The sequence below is a fragment of the Drosophila guanche genome, unplaced genomic scaffold, assembly GCF_900245975.1.
Source record: "Drosophila guanche unplaced genomic scaffold, DGUA_6, whole genome shotgun sequence".
Taxonomy (NCBI): domain Eukaryota; kingdom Metazoa; phylum Arthropoda; class Insecta; order Diptera; family Drosophilidae; genus Drosophila; species Drosophila guanche.
The window spans coordinates 3,230,604-3,250,063 of NW_022995745.1; the positions used below are offsets into that span (position 1 = coordinate 3,230,604).

General features: G+C 45.0%; 1 protein-coding gene across 6 annotated transcripts in view; it reads right to left on the reverse strand.

The window, feature by feature from the left end:
• Positions 1-3,367: 3,367 nt before the first annotated feature.
• The window catches only part of LOC117580893 (neurogenic protein mastermind), an 84,787-nt gene continuing 68,694 nt past the window's right edge, over positions 3,368-19,460 (reverse strand). For 3 of the 6 annotated variants that reach the window (XM_034267646.1, XM_034267648.1, XM_034267647.1), the window contains 7 exons: positions 6,398-8,470; positions 5,567-6,319; positions 5,312-5,490; positions 4,404-4,596; positions 4,133-4,338; positions 3,828-4,047; positions 3,368-3,758 (listed from right to left, as the gene is read on the reverse strand). In XM_034267646.1, coding sequence (XP_034123537.1) covers positions 3,498-3,758; positions 3,828-4,047; positions 4,133-4,338; positions 4,404-4,596; positions 5,312-5,490; positions 5,567-6,319; positions 6,398-8,470 — 3,885 coding nt within the window. In that variant the 3' untranslated portion in view covers positions 3,368-3,497. Of the gene's footprint in view, positions 3,759-3,827; positions 4,048-4,132; positions 4,339-4,403; positions 4,597-5,311; positions 5,491-5,566; positions 6,320-6,397; positions 8,471-9,406; positions 9,713-9,765; positions 9,771-14,176; positions 14,838-19,460 lie in introns of those variants that run through there. The other 3 variants (XM_034267645.1, XM_034267651.1, XM_034267650.1) reach the window with 3 other exon arrangements.

The following is a 19,460-nucleotide window of genomic DNA, read 5'->3' on the forward strand; positions in this document are numbered from 1 at the left end:
TGGTTTTTGCTTTGCAGCTTCTTCTCTTTTTATCTCCACCTTCTCTATAGAACGTTTTGTTCTACATATTTTTTGTGTTTTTTTTTGCGGGGTTCCTTTTTTTAAGTTTTAATTTTAATTAGGCATAAATTATTTATATAAATATTTACAATTCATTTTTTGATACTTTTTATGGAGTTTTTGTGGCTTCTACATATTCTGCCTTCTACTTTCTTTTCTGTTCTCCCTGCTATCCTACCCTTCTCTTCTCACACAATATTTCATATTCACTTTAGCGCTCTAAAAACTAATTTCTCTTTCAGCTCCGCTTCTCTTTGAAATCGTCCTCTATTTCTTCCTTTATTTTGCCCTTCGTTGCTTTAGGCCAAACAAAAAAAATTTACTTTCTCAAGGATCGCATATCTCTTCGTGGAAAGAAGGACTTGCTTTCTCTCGGTTTTGCAGAGCTTCTTTCTAGTTTTATGTGTGTGTTTTTGTGTGTGGTTTTTATATACCCTACACTCAAAGAGTTTGGGGGAAATATTATTTTTTTTGCTCTGGCTTTAGGCAGATTTCATATCGGTTTTACATACATATAGATCTATATATTATTGAAACATTTAGCTTGGTAGTTTTTGTTTTTGTTTTTTTGCTGTTTTTATATACTTTTTTCTTTCTTTTATATATATATTATAATTCTATTAATATGCCTTGGATATTAATATTTAATACAATTTTACGCATAGTGCATTACAAATATGGTTTAAAATTAAAAAAAAAAACATTTATATATATATATATATAATTTGTTTGTAATCATATTTATAATTGTTTAATAAAAACTATTACATTAGTTTATGGTTTAATTAGAAGTATCATTTTACTTTCTGATCGTGTTCACACTTTTCTGGATTTTTATTACTTTCCTAATTTATTTCTGGTATTCCCCCATCTTCATCTGTCTACCGTGGCTTCTGCTTTCTTTCTTTCTCTCACCTACTTTTCTGCGATTTCCCATTTCTCTTCTTTCTGTGGCCCTTTTTTATTTCCCAAACCTGAAATAAATAATAAAATGGGGTCCCCTCTGTCAATTTTTTTATGGTGGCTCAATTGAAAATTTTGGAATTGCACTCGATTTGGATTTTGTCTAAGTTTGTTTTCTTTTAGAGAGTAGGATATCTATATACAATATGTATATGGGGATGCGTTTTGGTTTTTTGAGGCGTGTAGTGGGTGTGGCATTTGCTCGATTAAATCAAATTCATTTCGGATTTTGATACAAAACAAACAAGAATATGATTTATAGGGATGATTCCAATTCTCGAAGGTAAGGAAAACACCCCCTATATATCTCATCCACAATTTGGATAATTAAAATCATTAACTAAGGTAAAAGAGTTTCAGTTATAGAGATGTTAAAATAAGGATTCAATTATGGCTTTAAAAGTTAAAGTTAAGGCATCAAAATAAACAGTCTGCGATGTCCGTCTGTCTGTCTGTCTGTCGGTGTGCTGTGTCTGTTCGTGTTATGTGATAATGTTTGATGGTAGAACAAACAAACAAAACCCAAAAAACAATGCAATCACTTGTCTCTGTCTGTCTCCTTTCCTTTTTTTCTGGTATTCTATTATCTTCTCTCCTCTCTTCTTCGATACTGTGGGCTTATGCTAATTTTCTATTTTCTTTTCTTTATTGGGGGGTCGGAGTTTTTTTTGTTTTTTTGGATTTGTGTATCATGTATTGTTACTATTTTGTAATACAAAGAAAAAATTGTCAACTCTCTTTCTTCTTGCTCGTTTCTCCTGTTGTGCCATCTCTTGGGAATCGTTTGACTTCTACACTCTTCTCTTTTCTCTGTGTGTTTGTGTATATTTTTGATGCCACCCTACTTACTAATTTACATTTATTATTAGCTTTTTTGTTTATTATAATTATATAGTAATTATTCTGATTGGTATTTTATAGTTAACAAAAAAAAAGTGTGTTTATAGCAGCCTTTATAAACAATCTTCCTCGCAAGCACTATGCTTGCCTCTCTCTCTCTCTCTCTCTCTATCTCTTTCTCGAATCCTTGATCGTCTCCTACTTTCCTTACTTATCCTCTCGCATTTTTCTGCTCTACTATTGTGCTCTTCCCATCTACTCCTTTAACTGCCTTCTTGTGGTTTCTAGCCAAGACTTTGCTTTGCTCTGCTTCGCTTTCTCCTTCTCTTCTGTTGTTTTCTGCACTGCTCTGCTCTGCTCTCTCGCTTTTGTCGGTTCTTGCTGCTTTCTTTCCTTCCCTTTCTTTTGTTTTTTGCTTTACGCTTGTTTATCACATTTAATATATCTATATATATATATATGTAGATATATATATATATATATATATGTATATTTATATATAGTTTCTTTATATTAAGTTTTTTGTTTTGTTTTGTTTTTGCTTTTGCATTTTGCAGTTGTTTTTATTTTTTTATTTTTTTTTTGCGACTCTGGAAATATTCTTGGGAAGGATGAACCCTTCTCCTTCTGTTGCTGTTCCTGTCGTTCCTTCTTCCGTTTGCTGTTTTGTTTTTAATAGTCGTAATTTCTCCTGCGCAGCAGCAACAACAAAGCATTGCATTGGCAGTGTGACATGACGGCACAAGCAGCAACCTCTCCTATCCAATCCTCTCCTTCTTTCCTGTCTGTCTGTCTGTCTGTCGGTCTGTTCCTCTTTACAGCAGCTCTTGCTGCAGCAGCAGCATCTGTTGTTGCTGCTGCAACTGGGCCTGCTGCTGTAACTGCTGCTGCTGCCATCGCTTATATTTGCCCTGATAGGCGCGCGGTGATGTCGTCTCAGCGCCGGTACTTGTACCCATGCCCGTACTTGTACCCGTATTCGTGCCCGTACCCGTACATGTTGTTGTACTCATCAATCCCAGTCCCAGGCCCATGCCCGTTGTCATCGATGTGGATGTGCATGTGGCATTGGCCACCACTGCTGACATGCCCGCCGGCAGCGTTTGCTTTGTGTTTGTGGTATAGTGGCCGCCGCCTGCATCCATCACAGTCTCGTAGCAATATGCCGCCGCATCGAGCAGCGAAGCCGCATAGTTGCTGCTGCTACAGTTCAGTAGCTGATGATGTTGTTGGGGTTGTTGTTGTTGTTGTTGTTGATGTTGTTGTTGTTGGAGTTGTTGTTGATGGTGGAGCTGATGCTGATTGTGGAGATAGTTGCTATGATGGTGGCTGTGGTGGCTGTGATGATGATGATGATGATGATGATGATGATGCTGCTGTTGCTGTATTTGCAGCTGTAATGTATTTGCTACTGGTAGTACCGGTGCTAGTGCTGCCAGTGACTGCGGCTGCTGCTGCTGATGATTTTGCTGCTGCTGCTGCTTTTGCAGTTGCAGCTGTTGCAACTGTTGTTGTTGTTGCTGCTGATGCTGCTGCTGCTGCTGTTGTGCGGCTGTGGCTGTGGCTGTGGCGGCTGCTGCTGCTGCTGCGGCGGCGGCGGCGAATTATGAATTGGAATTGCGTTTAGTTGGCAGCTAGGATGAGCTGGACTGATTCATATTTCCAAACATGTGGGCTGAGAACGATGTCTGGCCGGTTGAATTGGCCTGTGATGTCGATGACTGCTGCTGCTGTTGTTGCTGCTGCTGCTGTTGCTGCTGCTGTGCCTGCTGCTGTTGATTGAGTGAGCCCCTACCGTGCTTTGGTATCGGTGGCTGGATATACTCATGCCTAGCCAATGCAAACACATCCATGCGATCCTCCTTACGGTATGCCAAACAGCCACGTATGAAGCTCTGTGTAACGATAGGCAGAAGATTTAGTTTTAAATGTTAATCTTAAGCAAAAAACCATTCTATAATTACCTTTGCCTCGTTCGAAACGGTTGGCTTATTGGAGAACTGCACTTCGGTGGCTTTCAGTATAGTATTCTCCTCTAGGATTGTGGCCTGCGATTGATTATGGCCGAAGGGCTTCTTGCCATACAGACACTGATAGAATATCACACCGACACTCCATACATCCACTTTCGATGAGATTTTTGGTGGATTTTTGCCCACAACAAAACATTCGGGTGGCAGATACCTAACAAAGTCACAAGATACAGATACAAATGAGTATTCGAGTCCAATAAAAGACAACAAAGAGAGTAATGGGATAAATTACTTACCAATATGTGCCCGCTCCCTGGGAGGTTAGATCCATGCCATGATCTGGATTATAGTTCTCATCATCCATCACCTTGGAGAGGCCAAAATCGGTGATCTTGATCTCGCCACAGACATTGCCCTCGGTCAGCAGTATATTGCCAGGCTTCAGATCGTAATGGATAACCGGTGGCTTAATCTCATTCAGATACTTGAGTGCAGATACAACCTACAAGACACACAAGAGCGAGATGCAATACTCCTCCTCCTCCAAAAAATAACACTGCAACTCACCTGCATTATTATCGAGCGTGCTTCACGCTCGGGTATAGTCTTATGTTGCTTCAGATAAAAGTCTAGATCATGGCCATCGCAATACTCGAGTACGGTGCAAAACGAATTCGCATCAATCTCAAACACATCATAGAGCTTCACGACGCGCGGATGATCCAATGCCTTGTGAATGTTGTATTCCCGCAAGGCGTGTCTAATGTGGGATTAACAGAACATTACGAGAGGCACACATTAGTATTTGGTTGTAAATGGCCCGGTTCCCCCTTTTCACCAGTCAATTTATATTCCTCCATTCATTCCCATACGTCACTTATGTGAAGTCTAAACGTTCGTTCACCCTTTCGAAAATATCTTTTGACAAGAACATCACTCCTCCTGGAAATGGTCTTTTGCATCTAATTTCAACCACACTGATGAAACATTCTATAATCTAATTGTCAATGCGTACACAGACTTACAGTATATCGTTATGGATAAACAATTATGTATAGCGGGACAAGTTCTGTGCCGGTTCCAAAGGGAATTATCTTAAATAATAAAACCTGAAAGCTCTTTCTTCTTTCACTTCTGGATAAAGCTCTGGATAAAGATTTTCCATCTATCTGGGACCTTGATAATGGATCGATTTATATGTCTTGCCTGATGGGTGGCTAGCCTCTTGCTGAAGCAGGAACCTCAATAAACCAAGGGGCGCTGCCGCATGACGCGTGCATACAGAAAATATGGAACGGGGGCTGAGGATCGATCATCTTTGCACTATCCTTCTATATTTATTTATAATTATCATATCTTAGAGATTATTTGTTATTTTTCTGCCTGCTCTGCTCTTCTGCTCTGTTCTCTTCTCTTCTGTACTGTTTTCTTTTCTTTTGCTTGCCGCGCCTTGCCACTCACTCTCCACTACTCACTTGATATAATTAGCTTTCTTATCCTCCTTCCAATCCTTGTTTAATTGGTGCACCTTACATGCGACATAGCGTTGCTCCTTGAGGTCGAAGGCCTTGTGCACCTCGGAGAAGCCGCCCTTGCCCAGCAACATCAACAGCAGATATCGATCATTCAGCACGGGATGATTGTTGAAGCGGGACTGCAAAGGACAGAGATAAAGATACTCGTTATAGAGAGCCGAAACTTGGTAGGCATTACCCCCTCCGTCATCTTACCTGATCCTCATTGAGTATCCGCTTTAGTTCACGTATGTGAAGGTTACGCTCCCGCTCGAGCTTCTCCATCTCCAGCTGCAGATCGGCATCCTCCTTCTTGAGGGCGTTTTGTCGCAGCTTGAGGATCTCATCGTATTCGTAGTACTCCTGCGCTGTGTATGCCCCCGAGACGGGATCGGGCTTGAGGAACGTGCCCGAATCGGAGCAGCTGCCGCTGTCGTTGCCTCCCAGGCCGCCTCCGCCACCACGGTCTGACAGGCGATCGCCCACGCCACTATTGGCGCCCACATTGCCGCCAGAGCCGCCACCGCCATTGTGCAGGAGCTGGGCCTGATTGGCCTGCGTGGAATTGGAGCGTGAGAGGCCGCGTCCGCTGCCACCTCCGCCGCCACCGCCGCCACCACCACCGACACCGCCGCCGCCACCGGCGCCACCGCCAAGAGCGCCAGAATTTTGGCCACCCAAGCCGCTGTCAACGCTGCCAGCGGCACCACCGCCACCACCACCAAGGCGATCACTGCCGCCGGGGCCACCGCCACCGCCGCCGGTTAGCTGGGAGGAATCATTGGAATTGGAATTCTGCTGCTGCTGGTTGTTCTGGTTGCTGTTCTGGTTGTTCCGCTTGCGTCCGGACTCCGCCGGACGCTTCTTCATCAGCTGTTTCTTCTGGCGATCGATCTCCTCGCGCTCAGCGGTGATTTCCTCCTGCCGTCGGCTCAACTCCTGGAACGCATAACCGTCCGTCCAGTTCTCCTGCAGGACAAAAAAGGAGACAAAAAAGGAGAGCATTAGAGGATTCAAGAACTATGCTCTCTGGCGGGGAATACTCACCTGGAATGTGGCGCCCACTCGCTGTGTAACAAACTGTCCCAGCCTCAGGCGATTCTGCATGCACTTCTGGCGCGCCTCCTTCTTCTCGATGCTGCTCTTCTCCTTGAGCAGCTTCTTCACGACATCGATGCACTTGGCAATGTGCGACTTGTGCTGGTCGATCGTCTTCTGGTTACCCAGTATCTGGCACTTCTGCTCATCCGACAGTCTTGTCATCTCGTCCAGCTTCACCTTCCCCGACTCATGCTCGGCCTCCCGCTCCTGCAGCTCGTGCAGGGACACCTCCGTCTGTGTCGCCTTGCTGTACGTGATCGTGGCGGGCATTGGCGGTGGCGGTGGCAAGGGCGGACCCACGCCAACACCAACACTCACGCCCACACCCATGCCGCCAACGCCCAGAGAGCTAAGCTGGTGGGGATGTGAGGCCACAACGGCCACTCCACCTGGGCCGCTGGCCGTCGATGTGGCGGGTGGCCCGAGCTGTTGCTGCTGCTGCTGTTGGGTTTGGGCCGACTGCGATTGCGTCTGGATGAGGGGCGGCTGAATGGAGGCCAGACTGAGGGCGTGCCCTAGGCCGACGACCACATGCGGAGGAACCATTTGATTGGAAGTCTGTGGCTGCTGCTGCTGCTGCTGGCGCTGCTGCTGCTGCTGCTTGCTGGAGTTGACATAGTGGAAGTCTGCTCCGGACTGCTGTTGCTGCTGCTGCACTTGGCTGGGCGCCACCTGCGTTTGTGGACTAGCGGGATACAGGGAGTATGCGCTGCTCGTTTGCACCTGGCTGGTCTGCACCTGCACCTGGACACTGGAGGCGGGCACTCCTCCCGAGGCAACAGATACAGTCGGCTGCTGCTGCTGTTGCTGCTGCTGTTGGGTTGTCTGCTGCTGCTGCTGCTGGGCGGATGAGGGTGACTTGCTGCCAGTGTGGGTGCCGCGTAATGCCGCAGAATTACCTCCCGCTCCAACGCCCACTCCCACACCAACGCCCACGCCCACACCCACTCCAACGCCCGACTGCTGCTTGTTGAAGTAGTCGTTGATCTTCTTGTTGTCGCCGCCGGTGAGCATCAGGCGCGCACTCTTGCCCCCCGCTCCTGTGCCAGAGCTGGAGCTGCCACCACCGACACCGACGCCACCGGCACCACTGGAGATGCCGCCAGCGCCACCAGAGCCGCCTGGGACGCTCGTCCCACTGAGGCGGTCGCCCAGACCGAGGCTCATGGTCACCTTGGACATATCACGAAAGGGCAGGGACTTGCCCTTTAGGCTTCCACCCAGCCCGCTGCTGTTGTTCACGGCTCCGCCCGAGCCGCCACCACCCGCACCACTCGCATCTTCCGCATTGTGTGGCATCTTCCGTTTGCGCTTCCGCTCGGCAGGCGTGCGCGGCTTCACCGGTGTGGTGGTGGTGGTCGCCGACGCCGTCGTTATGTACATATCATTGGCTCCTCCAACGCCAACGCCTCCGTTGTTCGAGTGCTGCATCCCGAGAGTCGGTTGAAAACTGGAGCACTGCTGCACGGACAAACCGATGCCAGCCGCCGCTGCTGCTGCTGCCGCTGCTGCTGCGGCTCCTGCTCCGCCCAGAATATCGTTGACATCCTTCTCGCTGTGCGAGGAGCCAGTGCTCATATTCGAGTCGGGATTGCTGCTGCCCCCAGCCGCTGCTGCCGCTGCCACCTGCTGTTGTTGCTGGTGCTGCTGGTGAAGACTCAGGGATTGCTGGTGGAAATGCTGCTGCTGCTGCTGTTGTTGCTGTTGCGGGTGCAGTTGGTGTGGGGGCAGCAATTGATGCGGATGCTTCTGGAGGATCTGCAGGTGTGGCTGTGACAGTATCTGCTGTTGCTGGGGATTCTGTTGCTCCTGTTGCGTCTGCTGCTGTTGCGAGCTGTGATGATTGGCAAAATGTTGCTGCTGCTGCTGCTGTTGCTGTGGGGGAGCCTGCTGCTGCTGTTGTTGTGGGGGCTGCTGCTGCAGCTGCTGTTGGGGCTGCTGCGGCTGCTGGTTGGGATGATGATGGCTTAGGGTCGAAGTGTTCTGCGGGGCCATCTGCAATTGCGCGCCAGCGGACATCTGCAATAAGATTAGAGAGAGGGATGCGCTGATTAGTATAACATTCAAAATCGAAAAGGCAACAATAACAATAACCACAACAACAATCACAAGTAAAAGACTAAAAGACTTAGTAATTATAGTACAAATAATTTGCACAATCGATCGAAATCTTTCATTTTCTTTGTGCCTATCGATAGAGAGAGGAGATGATGGAGATGAGATCCAAACTCGCATTCGCACTCTCGCACTCACGCTCCCTGGCTGCCAGCGCTTTGCAACACTACACCAGCATTCGACTGCGGGTTTTTGTTTTGATCTGCTGGTTCGCGGAGAGAGAGCGCTGCACCACACTGAATCCCCAACAGGGTGGCAACCCGCAGCAGCAGCAGCCCAAACGAAAATGTGCAAAATAAAGTGAGCGAATGAGCGAGAAAGCGTGTGTTTTTGTGATGCGGCATGCGAGGGCAGGGAGAGAGAGCGCAATGCAATGTATGATGGTCATAATGGTATGAGTGTCAGTGTTCCCGTCTGTTCGTGTTTGTATATGAATGTTCGTTTGTGTGCGTGCGTTCGTGTACGCCCGTGTAAAGTTTTATCAAAAGCAAAGGCGCAAAGACAATGAAAACCACACACTCTCTCACACACATACACTATGGCACATACAAATCCATGAAACGAAAACGAAGCGAAAATTAGATGTATGGAAAAACTAAAGTCGAGAAAAATGAAAAAATGGCTACCAGCAGCACAATACAAAAAATTGTTCATTTAATTAAAATTTTCCTTTCGTAATTATTTGCTGCTTCCACTGCTTTTTGCATTTGTTTAAACACATTTATTTGCTCTCCCTATTTTAATTCTCTCAAGCACACACTCTTCTCTCTCTTTGTATGTTTGTTTCTGTTTTTCTTTCTTTGGTTTTTGTTTTAGAGGCAACCACAAAATGCCGTTCACCTTTTTTAAACGCCGCATATTTTTCTGCACACACATACGTGGCTCTGTGTGTGTGTGTGAGTATGGATGTGTATGTGCTTATATATTTTCACATTCTATTACAATTTGACCACATTTAACATTTATTGCCGTTTCTTCCTCTTCTTCCACACTCGTCGTTTCTTTATGCACTCTTTTTTCCCTTTTCTTGGCACTCTCTCTCGATTAGGATTCCGATTCCCCACGCCCCACCACAACGACTATATGGCACGACGCTCATTTAGTTTATGTTTTATTCACATATAAATCTATGCACCACGCTCAGCGAGTGTGTGTATAATTTTCATTTGTTTCACTTTTTCTTTATTTTTGCACCACACATAAAATTGTTATACGCGTATTTGTAGCACAGTCGGGGGGACGGTGACGGTGACGACAGAGACACAGTGCGGCGCGGCACGGAACGGCACGGGCAAGCCGATGGAAAGAAGGTGAAAAGGGAACGAACAAGACAAAAGAGCGAGAGCAATAAAATCCGGCGCACACACACATACACATAGACACTCGGGAACACGGGAACAGAAGGGAAACAAAAAATACAACGGAACGGAACGATGACGATGGCGACGACGACGACGACGGATGATGTCTCGACGCGAGTCTCAGGAGTATATTTTTTTTTTTTGCTATTTGACAGAATGATACGCGACAACTGCAAAGAGGGAGCGAGAGGTGTTTTTATGTAAAGTATTGCATTCCCGCTCTTCGAGTCGCTTATTTTGCTCCATCGCTCTCTTTGTGTCACAAAATAAGAAACCAACGGGAGAGCATAAGCGACGAAGAGACGGAGAGAGAGAGTAGTGAGTCCAACAAAAGTAGGGAGAGCAAGAGGGAAAGAGCAATAATCTCGCAAACAAACCGAACGGGAGAGGAAGAGCAAAAAAGCAGTTTTTGTTGTTAGGCAACAAACGAACGAATAAGCGTGAGAGAGCGAGGCCGAAAACGAACTGAGCCGAAGGCAAACTACACGGAGCACGAGCAAGAGTACGTACACGAGCACTTTTCGCTCATTTGCAAATAACCGACGACCTAAAAAAAAACAGGCAGGCACCTAAGGAAAAGTACAATAAAAATTAATCCGATTGACAACCGCTGCCGCCGTTGCTTCGTTTCGTTTCGCTCTTCTGACACTGCCACTGGTGGCTTCTTCTTCTTGTCGTTTCGCTCGTTCGCTCTTTCTCTCCTGCTTCTTGTTCTTCTTGTTGCTCTGACGCTTTTGATAAATATTTTCGCTGCGACTTCCGCGCGCGCGCCCAACCAAAAACAACAGCGAAAGCAAACTACAACAACTATTCGTATTTGTAGTTGCTGCTTCCCGCTGCGCTGCGTAGCATGGCGACGTCGCGTCACTGCTGCTGCTGGTGCTGCGGCTGCTTCTCCTTTTTCCTCTGTCCGACTTCCAAAGAGAAGGTACGTGTGAGACGCTTCTTACGCGTCACAACTTGCATACCCGGCACTCAGAACTACATCTGCACCTTAGTGGTGTTTTGTCAAAATTTAAATTTTTTCAACTTCTACAACACTTCTCACACCAACACGCTTCTTTAGCTAGCCGCCCTTCCCTAGACCCACACACTGCAGACTCACGGCAGAGGCAGAGGCATCGCCCGCACACAAAATAAAACAAAAATAAGCTGCGGGACGGGGTGGGTTAAAAGTCGGCAGAGTCAGAGGGACGGCAGAGGCAGGGGCCGAGTGAAGCAGAAGCAGAGTGTGAATGAGAGAACAACAAAAGCTGCGGGACAGGCTGGGTTTAGCCACTGTAAATTAATTTCTTCATTCTGGCATAATAATGATCCAATCGGATCCCACTTTGGTGATCTGATAGATATGGCCATTTCCTACGGTATGGCGTTTTCAGTTTTATTTCATATGTAATTTTTATTTAATTGTAGATTTGGGAGGTTTTCGCCCTTTTGCAGAGGCGGAAGGGGCGTGGCTCATTTTTGAAATACACTTGTAACAGTGTGAGCATACATAAGTCTGGATGCAAAATTTGGTGGCTCTAGCTTGTATGGTCCCTGCGATACAGGCGCTCAACAAGATGGGCGGACAGACGGACGGACAGGCAGACATGGCTCAATCGACTCGGCTATTGATGCTGAAAAAGAATATATATATTTATGTTTTATGTGGTCGGAAACGTTTCCTTCTGTGTGTTACATACTTTGTGCACAAATTGAATATACGCTATTTACTCTTCGAGTACCGGGTATAAAAAGCAGCAGCAGCTGCGTAGTGCTAGTAGAGCTGCCAGCCGCCAGGCCAGCCGGCGTCTTTGTCAATTCGCCAGCAGAGCATCGACACTGAAGCTGACGCTAACGTTTACGTCGACAGCGCGGCTGGCAGTGCAAAAACAACAAGAAATCAAAAGGAATTCCATTTTAAATGGGTGGAGGGGGAAGAAGAATCAGTTTCAATACGCTCGGGGCACTACAATTATTTGTTTATTTGTTTCATGATGACAATTTATAAATGTACAATAGTTTCACTGCCATAAAAATATATTTAATTCAATTTGATTTACAATTTTCTTTTTTTGTGCTCAAATTTAATATTTGGTTTGAACTCCGTTAAAAAGGCACTTTCCTTGTGATCTTTTAAAAAACTTAAATACAAGTATTCCCACATGAAATTCAATGAGATTCCAATATTTATCTGTTGCTACTGGTCCTATTAGCGCTTTGAATATTTTTGATGAACAGCTTTGTATGTGCTAGACAAAACCAAAGTTTAATGTTTATTTTGCGTAACACTATTCCCAATAAACAAAGGTAAAGCTGCTTGAAATTATAATACCTTCCCTTGGACAAAGGGTATACCAAGCCGTAACGCGTATGAAGCGGTGGGAATGGAATACCAGCCTAAGGAGAGGTGGGAAAAGAGGGAATGGGAGCACAGCCAGCAGAGTATAAAAGATAGTGAGTGGGGGAATCGGAGAGCCTGCTAGAGCAAAGAGTGTGGGCGAGGACAACGCTAGGGAGAGGGACAGTGCAGACGACAAACGACGACGACTTAATTTTTGGGCCTTGGCGGGCTCTTGACTCGCTTCGCTTCGACGTCTCCGCGTCTCACGTGCGCGTGAATGAGATAAATCTATGATGATGATTATGTTGCAGTAGCCTCTCGAGTGGGTGAGAGCGGGAAAAGGAGATGAATGGGAGGTGGAAATGGAGATTGAGCGGGGAGAATGCCAAAGCATGCGAAAAAGAGAAACAACATTGAGAAGCGAAGAGCGAGTGCCCATGGAGTACGATGTGGGTGAAGCTTGAAAGAGTTTTTTGGGAAGGAGGCCGAGAGCGGGCACTGGTGCATAAGAGAGGAGTGAGGGTAAGGTGGGTGTGCGAGGGTGTGGCATTACGCATGCATTTCTTATTGCAAGTGCTACAAAAAGAGAGGGCTTGGGGGAAAGAGAGAGGCAGAGAAGCATTCCAATGCTGCAGAAAAAAAGTGCAGCTTTTCGCTCTCTCTGTCTCTCTTTTTCTCTCCCGGAGGAATAGGGGAGGGAGGTGTTGCTGGTGCTACAAGCGAACCTGTTTCCTTTTTTTTTTTTTGCTTTGCCAAAATTAGTTGATAACTCATCAATACACACTTGCAACACACTGCATCTGCAACTGCTGTGTATTAGTGTGTGTGTGTGTAAAAACTGGTTATCCCCTAAAGACGTTGACTTCAAACTGCCGTCGAACCAAGACACCAACAAAACCGAACCGAACACCGAAGCACGGTATCAAACTCCACATCTGGCAACACCACAAACATTTTCCAACACATGGTAGAACTATTCAAGGTATGGCCAACTCGCCGAGCGTCCTCTTATTGGAGTTTCATATCCAATACCATTCTTATGCAATCATTTGCCCCAATGATGTGATGTTACCCCACCTAAAATAAGCATACCCTGCGCTCACAAGTTACATGCATGTACATTGTGACGTAGAGAGCGACCGAGAGAGAAGGGTGGGAAACGCTAACTTAGGCCATCGAGAAGCAGTATGGTCGTACCCTCTGAATAATTCTACCATGTTTAAGTTCACGTCGATGAGTCAAGGTCGAGAGACGTCACGCAAATTTTCGTTTTCATTGCCTTTTGCAACAAAAAAAAAAAACTCGCACACACACATACCGTTTTATTTTTAGCCCCCTTCCGACAGCGACGACAAACGAGCCCGATGAGCGAGCCGAATGGTCGGTCGGTCGGTCGCACGAGTTGCCTCAGTTGTGGACGCGGAGGGGTGCAAATGAATGAACGCAGGCTAAACTAAACGGTTCATTGCTGCGCTGCTGCTGCTTATCCACAACTACGGCTGCGCTGCTTTCCCACAAGACTGTTTTGCTGCTGCTGATTTTGAAAATTTAGGCTATTTTTTTTTTCTGCATTCAAATATAAAAATTATTCCAACGGAATTACGATTTCTCTTTGGGCTTTAGTTGAGGGTTAATCAACAGCTCACAGACAGAGTCTTGCGTCGCTTGTAATGGGTTAACAGAAATTGTGCCCCAATTTGTGTGCTGTTAAGAGCAGCGAATGATGGGCGCACAGAAACCGATGCCAACGTCGCCACAAATCAGCAGAACGGCAGCGGCGGCAGCGCTAGCCCGACAGCACGTGCAGGCGCGCGCAATGTAAACAGAGAGTAAGAGAGCGGACAGCGTCACAAAGAGAGAAGTGGCAGCACAGAGAGCCAAGAAAATAAAGAGAGAGGAAAAAAAAAATAACTAAACACTCACGCTCTTTGTTAATTTGCGACCGCCGCCGGTGTTGCGTTTGCTGCCATTGCTGGCGCTGCGACTGCGTTTACGTGCGGCGGCAGCGGCTGCTGCTGCTGTTGCCGTTGCATTCGCTGCGGCCGTTGCTGCGGGCGTTGTGGTTGTGGCAGAGGCCAACATGATGTTGCTGCTTGCTTTATTTCGTTCACTGCTTCTTCTTCTTTAGACTCCTTCTGGGTGTTGCGGTTCTTCTGTTAGTCTTCTCGTTCGTGGAATGCCAAGAGTTAGAGCGATAATCGCTCCATAGATGCGTTTCAAGAGCGGCATAACAGCAAAAACCTGTCCATTATGCCCCCGCACTGCACCCTCTCCTAACCAAACGTATGTAGATGTAGAGCCATGTGCAGAGGGAGGGAGGGAGGAAAGGAACAGCTGACACAGTTGCCGGCAAAAATCAGCTGCGCTGCCCGTTCTTCTTTGAGAGAGTTTTTTCAGTGCTCTGCTCTCCCTCTCGCGAGCAAGCAGCACGTTCGCTCTCTGGCGCTCTCTCTGGCACTTTGGTTATTTCGTGCCGTCTGCTTTTTGTTTAGTATTCTCGCTGTATTTTTGCACAGCACACTTTACTTTTGCACGTTTTGGGACACATACACAAACACATGAACATGAACAGAGAAAAAAAACTTGTCTTTGCTGCTGCTTTTGCTTTTGCACTTGTTTTTTTTGGTTTTGGCTTTGCCTTTGGTTTTGCGGCTACTTTTGCACTTGCTTCTGCTGCTTGGTTTGGCTCTTGCTTTTGCTGCTTTTTCGATTTTTGTATTTTAGTAGGAAGTTGGCGAAAAATTGTCCGACGTCGAGCGACACACAACAACGGCACGTCACGTTGCTCGCTCTTTAAGTTCGACACTGTTTCGTGATAGAGAGCGGCGACAAGGTAAAATTGGCGAAAAATCTACAACACACACAAAAGCAACAGCAACAACAAAAATACGAAGCCACTGTCGCTGCTGCTGCTGTTGTCGACGTACGCGCGACCCCGTCGTCTCTGCTTTTGTACGTTTATATGCAATACATACATTTCTACATACATATGTATGTATTCTTTTTTTCATATAGATTTGTGTGTGTGTGTGTGTTAACCGAGTAAACTTTTGTGTATAGCCTCCGCCGCCGTCACCGCGAAACGACACCCGCCACTGTCTGCACTAGAATGCCGCCTCTCTACCCCTCCCGTACTGGCTGCTGCTGCTGCTGCTGCTGTCACTGACGCTGCCTCTGCCACTGTCTTCTTGATGTTTCTCATTTGTTCTTGTTGGCAAGGCCGCCACACTGCACTGACGCTGCGGCCGCTGCTGCTGTCCCTCTGCTTGTAGCGCTGCTCTGATGACTGGCTGCTGCTGCTGTTTGCTGCTCGGACTGATCTGATGCCTTTGCTGACTAACTTGGAGTGCTTCTGCCGCTGCTTATGCCGACTGCATTAGAAAGCTTGCACATTTTGTGTTCGTTGTTGTTGACGACAGAGTCGCTGGCTGGGATTTTCAGTGCTGTTAATAGGCGCTCAGTAGTGGCAGCCGCGCAACATTTACAGCAACATCAGAAGCAGTTACAGTGACAGCCAGCAGCGACGCAGCAGCAAAAGCGGTGAAAGCATTTGAATAGAACGGCGGTGGGCCGCTTCCCAGCACACCAACCAATAAATAGCTAAATTTTAACAGTTTTTCTTTGTCTTACACGCACACACACACACATACAGTGCTTTAATTATGTCTTCAGACGAGCAACTTGAAATTCAAACTTCAAATTAATTAATTTGCTAGATTATAAAAATTAAAATAGATTGAAAAGGAATTAAAGGAATTCTGGAAGGTGGTTGGGGATCTGTGTAATTTTAAATTTAGTCAAGGAGACAGTTCAAAAACCCTATGATACACTGTATTATGAATAGAGAAAAAACAAAGTAAACGAACAAATATACAATAAAACCCGCTGGCCTCGTATTAATTTGTTCGAGTATTGTTTAATTATAGCTGCTGTTGCTGCCAGAGAGGGCAGGGGTACGCACTGCCCAAAAATGGTCATTATTATGTGTATGCGAAAGAGAGAAAGACAGAGACCAGGACAAAGCGGGATAAGATATGCAGGAAAAAAAAGCACAGAGAAATAAAGCAGACATACCCAATGCCTGCCTATATAAGGCTTAAAACTGCAATGTATTTTCCCAACTAGATTATGGCATTGAGAGGGCTTTATGGCTACACTAAACTGCATCAGAGCGAACAAAGGAATGACTGGCAGAGTGACAGACGGGGACTTGCTGGGTATGACTGCATCTATGGCTTTGTTAAGGCGAAAGGCATTTACACTTAAATGTATCAGAGATGCTAAGCAAAGAAGGAATAAAACATTAGGGTTTTCGGATAAAATGAAGACTGTGACTGTATGAACATCTCGTCACAAAATTACAGCTAATTGATTACTTTTCCCTCATGGTTCCGCCACATTCACGCGTGAAACTTAAACGAGAAGCTACACCTCCTCCCACCCCGTTTATTTGTGAATGAAGAAGGAGTGAGAGTTTGAATCCGATGGCATTTACAGAGATGCTCCACTGCTGGCTGGTGGCTGGTGGCTTTGATGCGTTTCAAGGCGGTGGTCAGTGTAAAGTGGCCTCAAGGCCAGGAGAGCACACCAAAAAAGCTGCTTAAATTCCACTTTTGGACACCATATGCAAATGAAGCAAATCAATTAAGCGAAATGAAACGGAATGAAATTCAAGACGAAAATAAAATTACGTGCCAATATACGGCCGCGCGGGGCACAGCACAAGTCGATGGTTGGGGATGGCACACACATGTACACATACCCGTAGAGGAGGAGCGTATCAGGAGGGTATGCGCAAAGCGATGAATGACGTGATGATATATACGGGATATGTACATTTGTATGTATGGGTTATATAGAGTGTACATCTGTGTGTGTATTCATTTGTGAGATTTCAATGGGAGCTTCTCGCTCTATACTCACTTTTGCATATTTTCAATTTTCAAACAACAATATACAAAATCAATTAACTCGAAACACAAATTTTCACTCGTTTGTAGAGTTGTTTTTTCTCTCTCTTTTTCGATCTCTGTACTGTATCTGTCTCTCTCTCTCTCTCTTTCACTGTCTCTGTCTGTGGCCTCTTTTTCCTCTTGAGATTATAGTTGAGAGTTTTTTTTTGTGCTGCACTTTTATTTGTATTTTGTATTTCGTGTATTTTTTTCTGGCTATCTGCTGTTTGCGCTTTGCGTTGATTTTTCCATTTGATTTGTGCAACTTTCACCCGAAAGCCGAGAGCCGCACACAAAAAAAAAAAAACAACCAAATGATTAGGTGGATTTCTACACTCACAAACACAAACATAAATGAAAAATACACTCTTTTTAGCATACATAGATTTTAATTTAGTTGTTTTTTTTTTGTTTGGTACATATGCTTTCCCGAATGTCAGCTGACGTAATCGGCAGCATAATAGAAAAAAAAAGAAGAAAAAAAAACACATACTCGGCGGTGGTGGGTAGGGGAAGGCAGAGGGACAAAGGCAAAAGGCAAAAGGCAAATAAAGAGATTCAGAGTATAAAACAAAAGTTGTTGGTTGTTTTCTTGTTTTTGGGCGGAGCGCGTGTAAAGGTGGAGGGATGGGGGGATGGGGGGCTGGCTCAATAGAGCTGTCTCTCGTGCTGTGTCGTAGTCCGTCGTCGTCAAGTTGACTCAATCAACAAATACATTCACACGTGTGTACCCTATATACCGTACACATAGAGCGTACGCCATATATATGTACATACATATGTACATATATAATTGTAAATTGTTTAGCTGTTGTCGCCATCGCCTCGACAGCAAAAGCAATCAGCACAAAAAAACAACCCACAAAAAAAAAGCAAAATAGAGAAACAGAGGTAGATGAGATGAGAAGAAGCAAAAGCATGAAACAACAAACAAACCGCAACAGACAAAAAATACGAGTAGAAATATCTATAAAATAATATTAATGTTATCGAAGAAGATGTTAAATACTAGCCATCAGAAATTCCAACGAATATCTGCTTTAGTCAGCAGATAATATAAACAAAACAAGAATGTCTGATATTTTTCTAAAGGAAATTTCCACCCATCCAGTAGTTTTCCACAAGATGAATCCATATTACTCACTACATTTGTATCTATCGCATATCCTCTATTATAGAACAAACCTCAACCTGCACACTTGCACTGACTGTTTACAAAATATATCGAAAACTAACAGTTGCACATTTCTATTTCTCAAAAAGATCAGATAGAAAACCTTATAATCGCTTTAAAGTGAACCCCAGACACATGCATAATCCCTATATATTTTCAGTTATTTATATTTTATTCAGAGCTTTCAATTGAATTAAAACAATCCTTATTGTCTCTAGAGATGTCATTTAAAAGTGATTCCATGAATGAGATCGCATTGCGAGATTTCATCGAAAAGTTGCGCGTTTGGCAAAAAATTTCAGTTTCTTTTTGCACTTTTGATCTTTTCACATATGTACATTTCTACATTTGTGATTATCCAAACAAATATAGTATCTCTCCGCATTCCGCACTCTGTTGACGGATTGGATTTATCGACCACATTTTGTGCACTTATTCGATGTGCAGTGTTGCAAAAAGATTGAACTGGAGTTGCCACACGATTTGCAAAGACAACTTTAGACATGGGTCGATGTGTTTCACTTCCTAGTGTCTACTGTAGAAGAGAAATGCAATTGACATTTTCTTTGAATTGAATTTCCTCTTTTGCATTCCATTTTAATTAAAAATTATTTGCCATCACAAAATAATAATAAAAATTATTTAATTAAATTGTATTTTTGCACCAGACTGAAGACCGTAGAAGTGGAACAGAGGGGGGAGGTCTGGTAGGTGCTATTAACACGAAAGAAACGAAAACGAGCTAAAAAAACCAACAAATTTAAAACAAATGCTTTAAATATGCGGCGGCATCGACGACATCCACGACGACGACGTTTGTCGTTTATCGGTTTGTCTTTGTTTGTCGTTGGCCTTTGTTTTTATTTTATTTTCTGTTGCCTTTTTGATAACGAACGCGTCGGCGGCGATGGCCATTGAACGTTCGCGGAGGGGAAGAAGGGGAAGGCGATAACGACGAGTGAGCGTACAAAAGCATCGAGAACGTAAGCGAAATAATAAATTAACATACCGCGAATATTGAAACAAAACACAATGACGAAAAAACAGAGAGAGCCCCCGTCGACTGCAGTGCAAAGCAAAA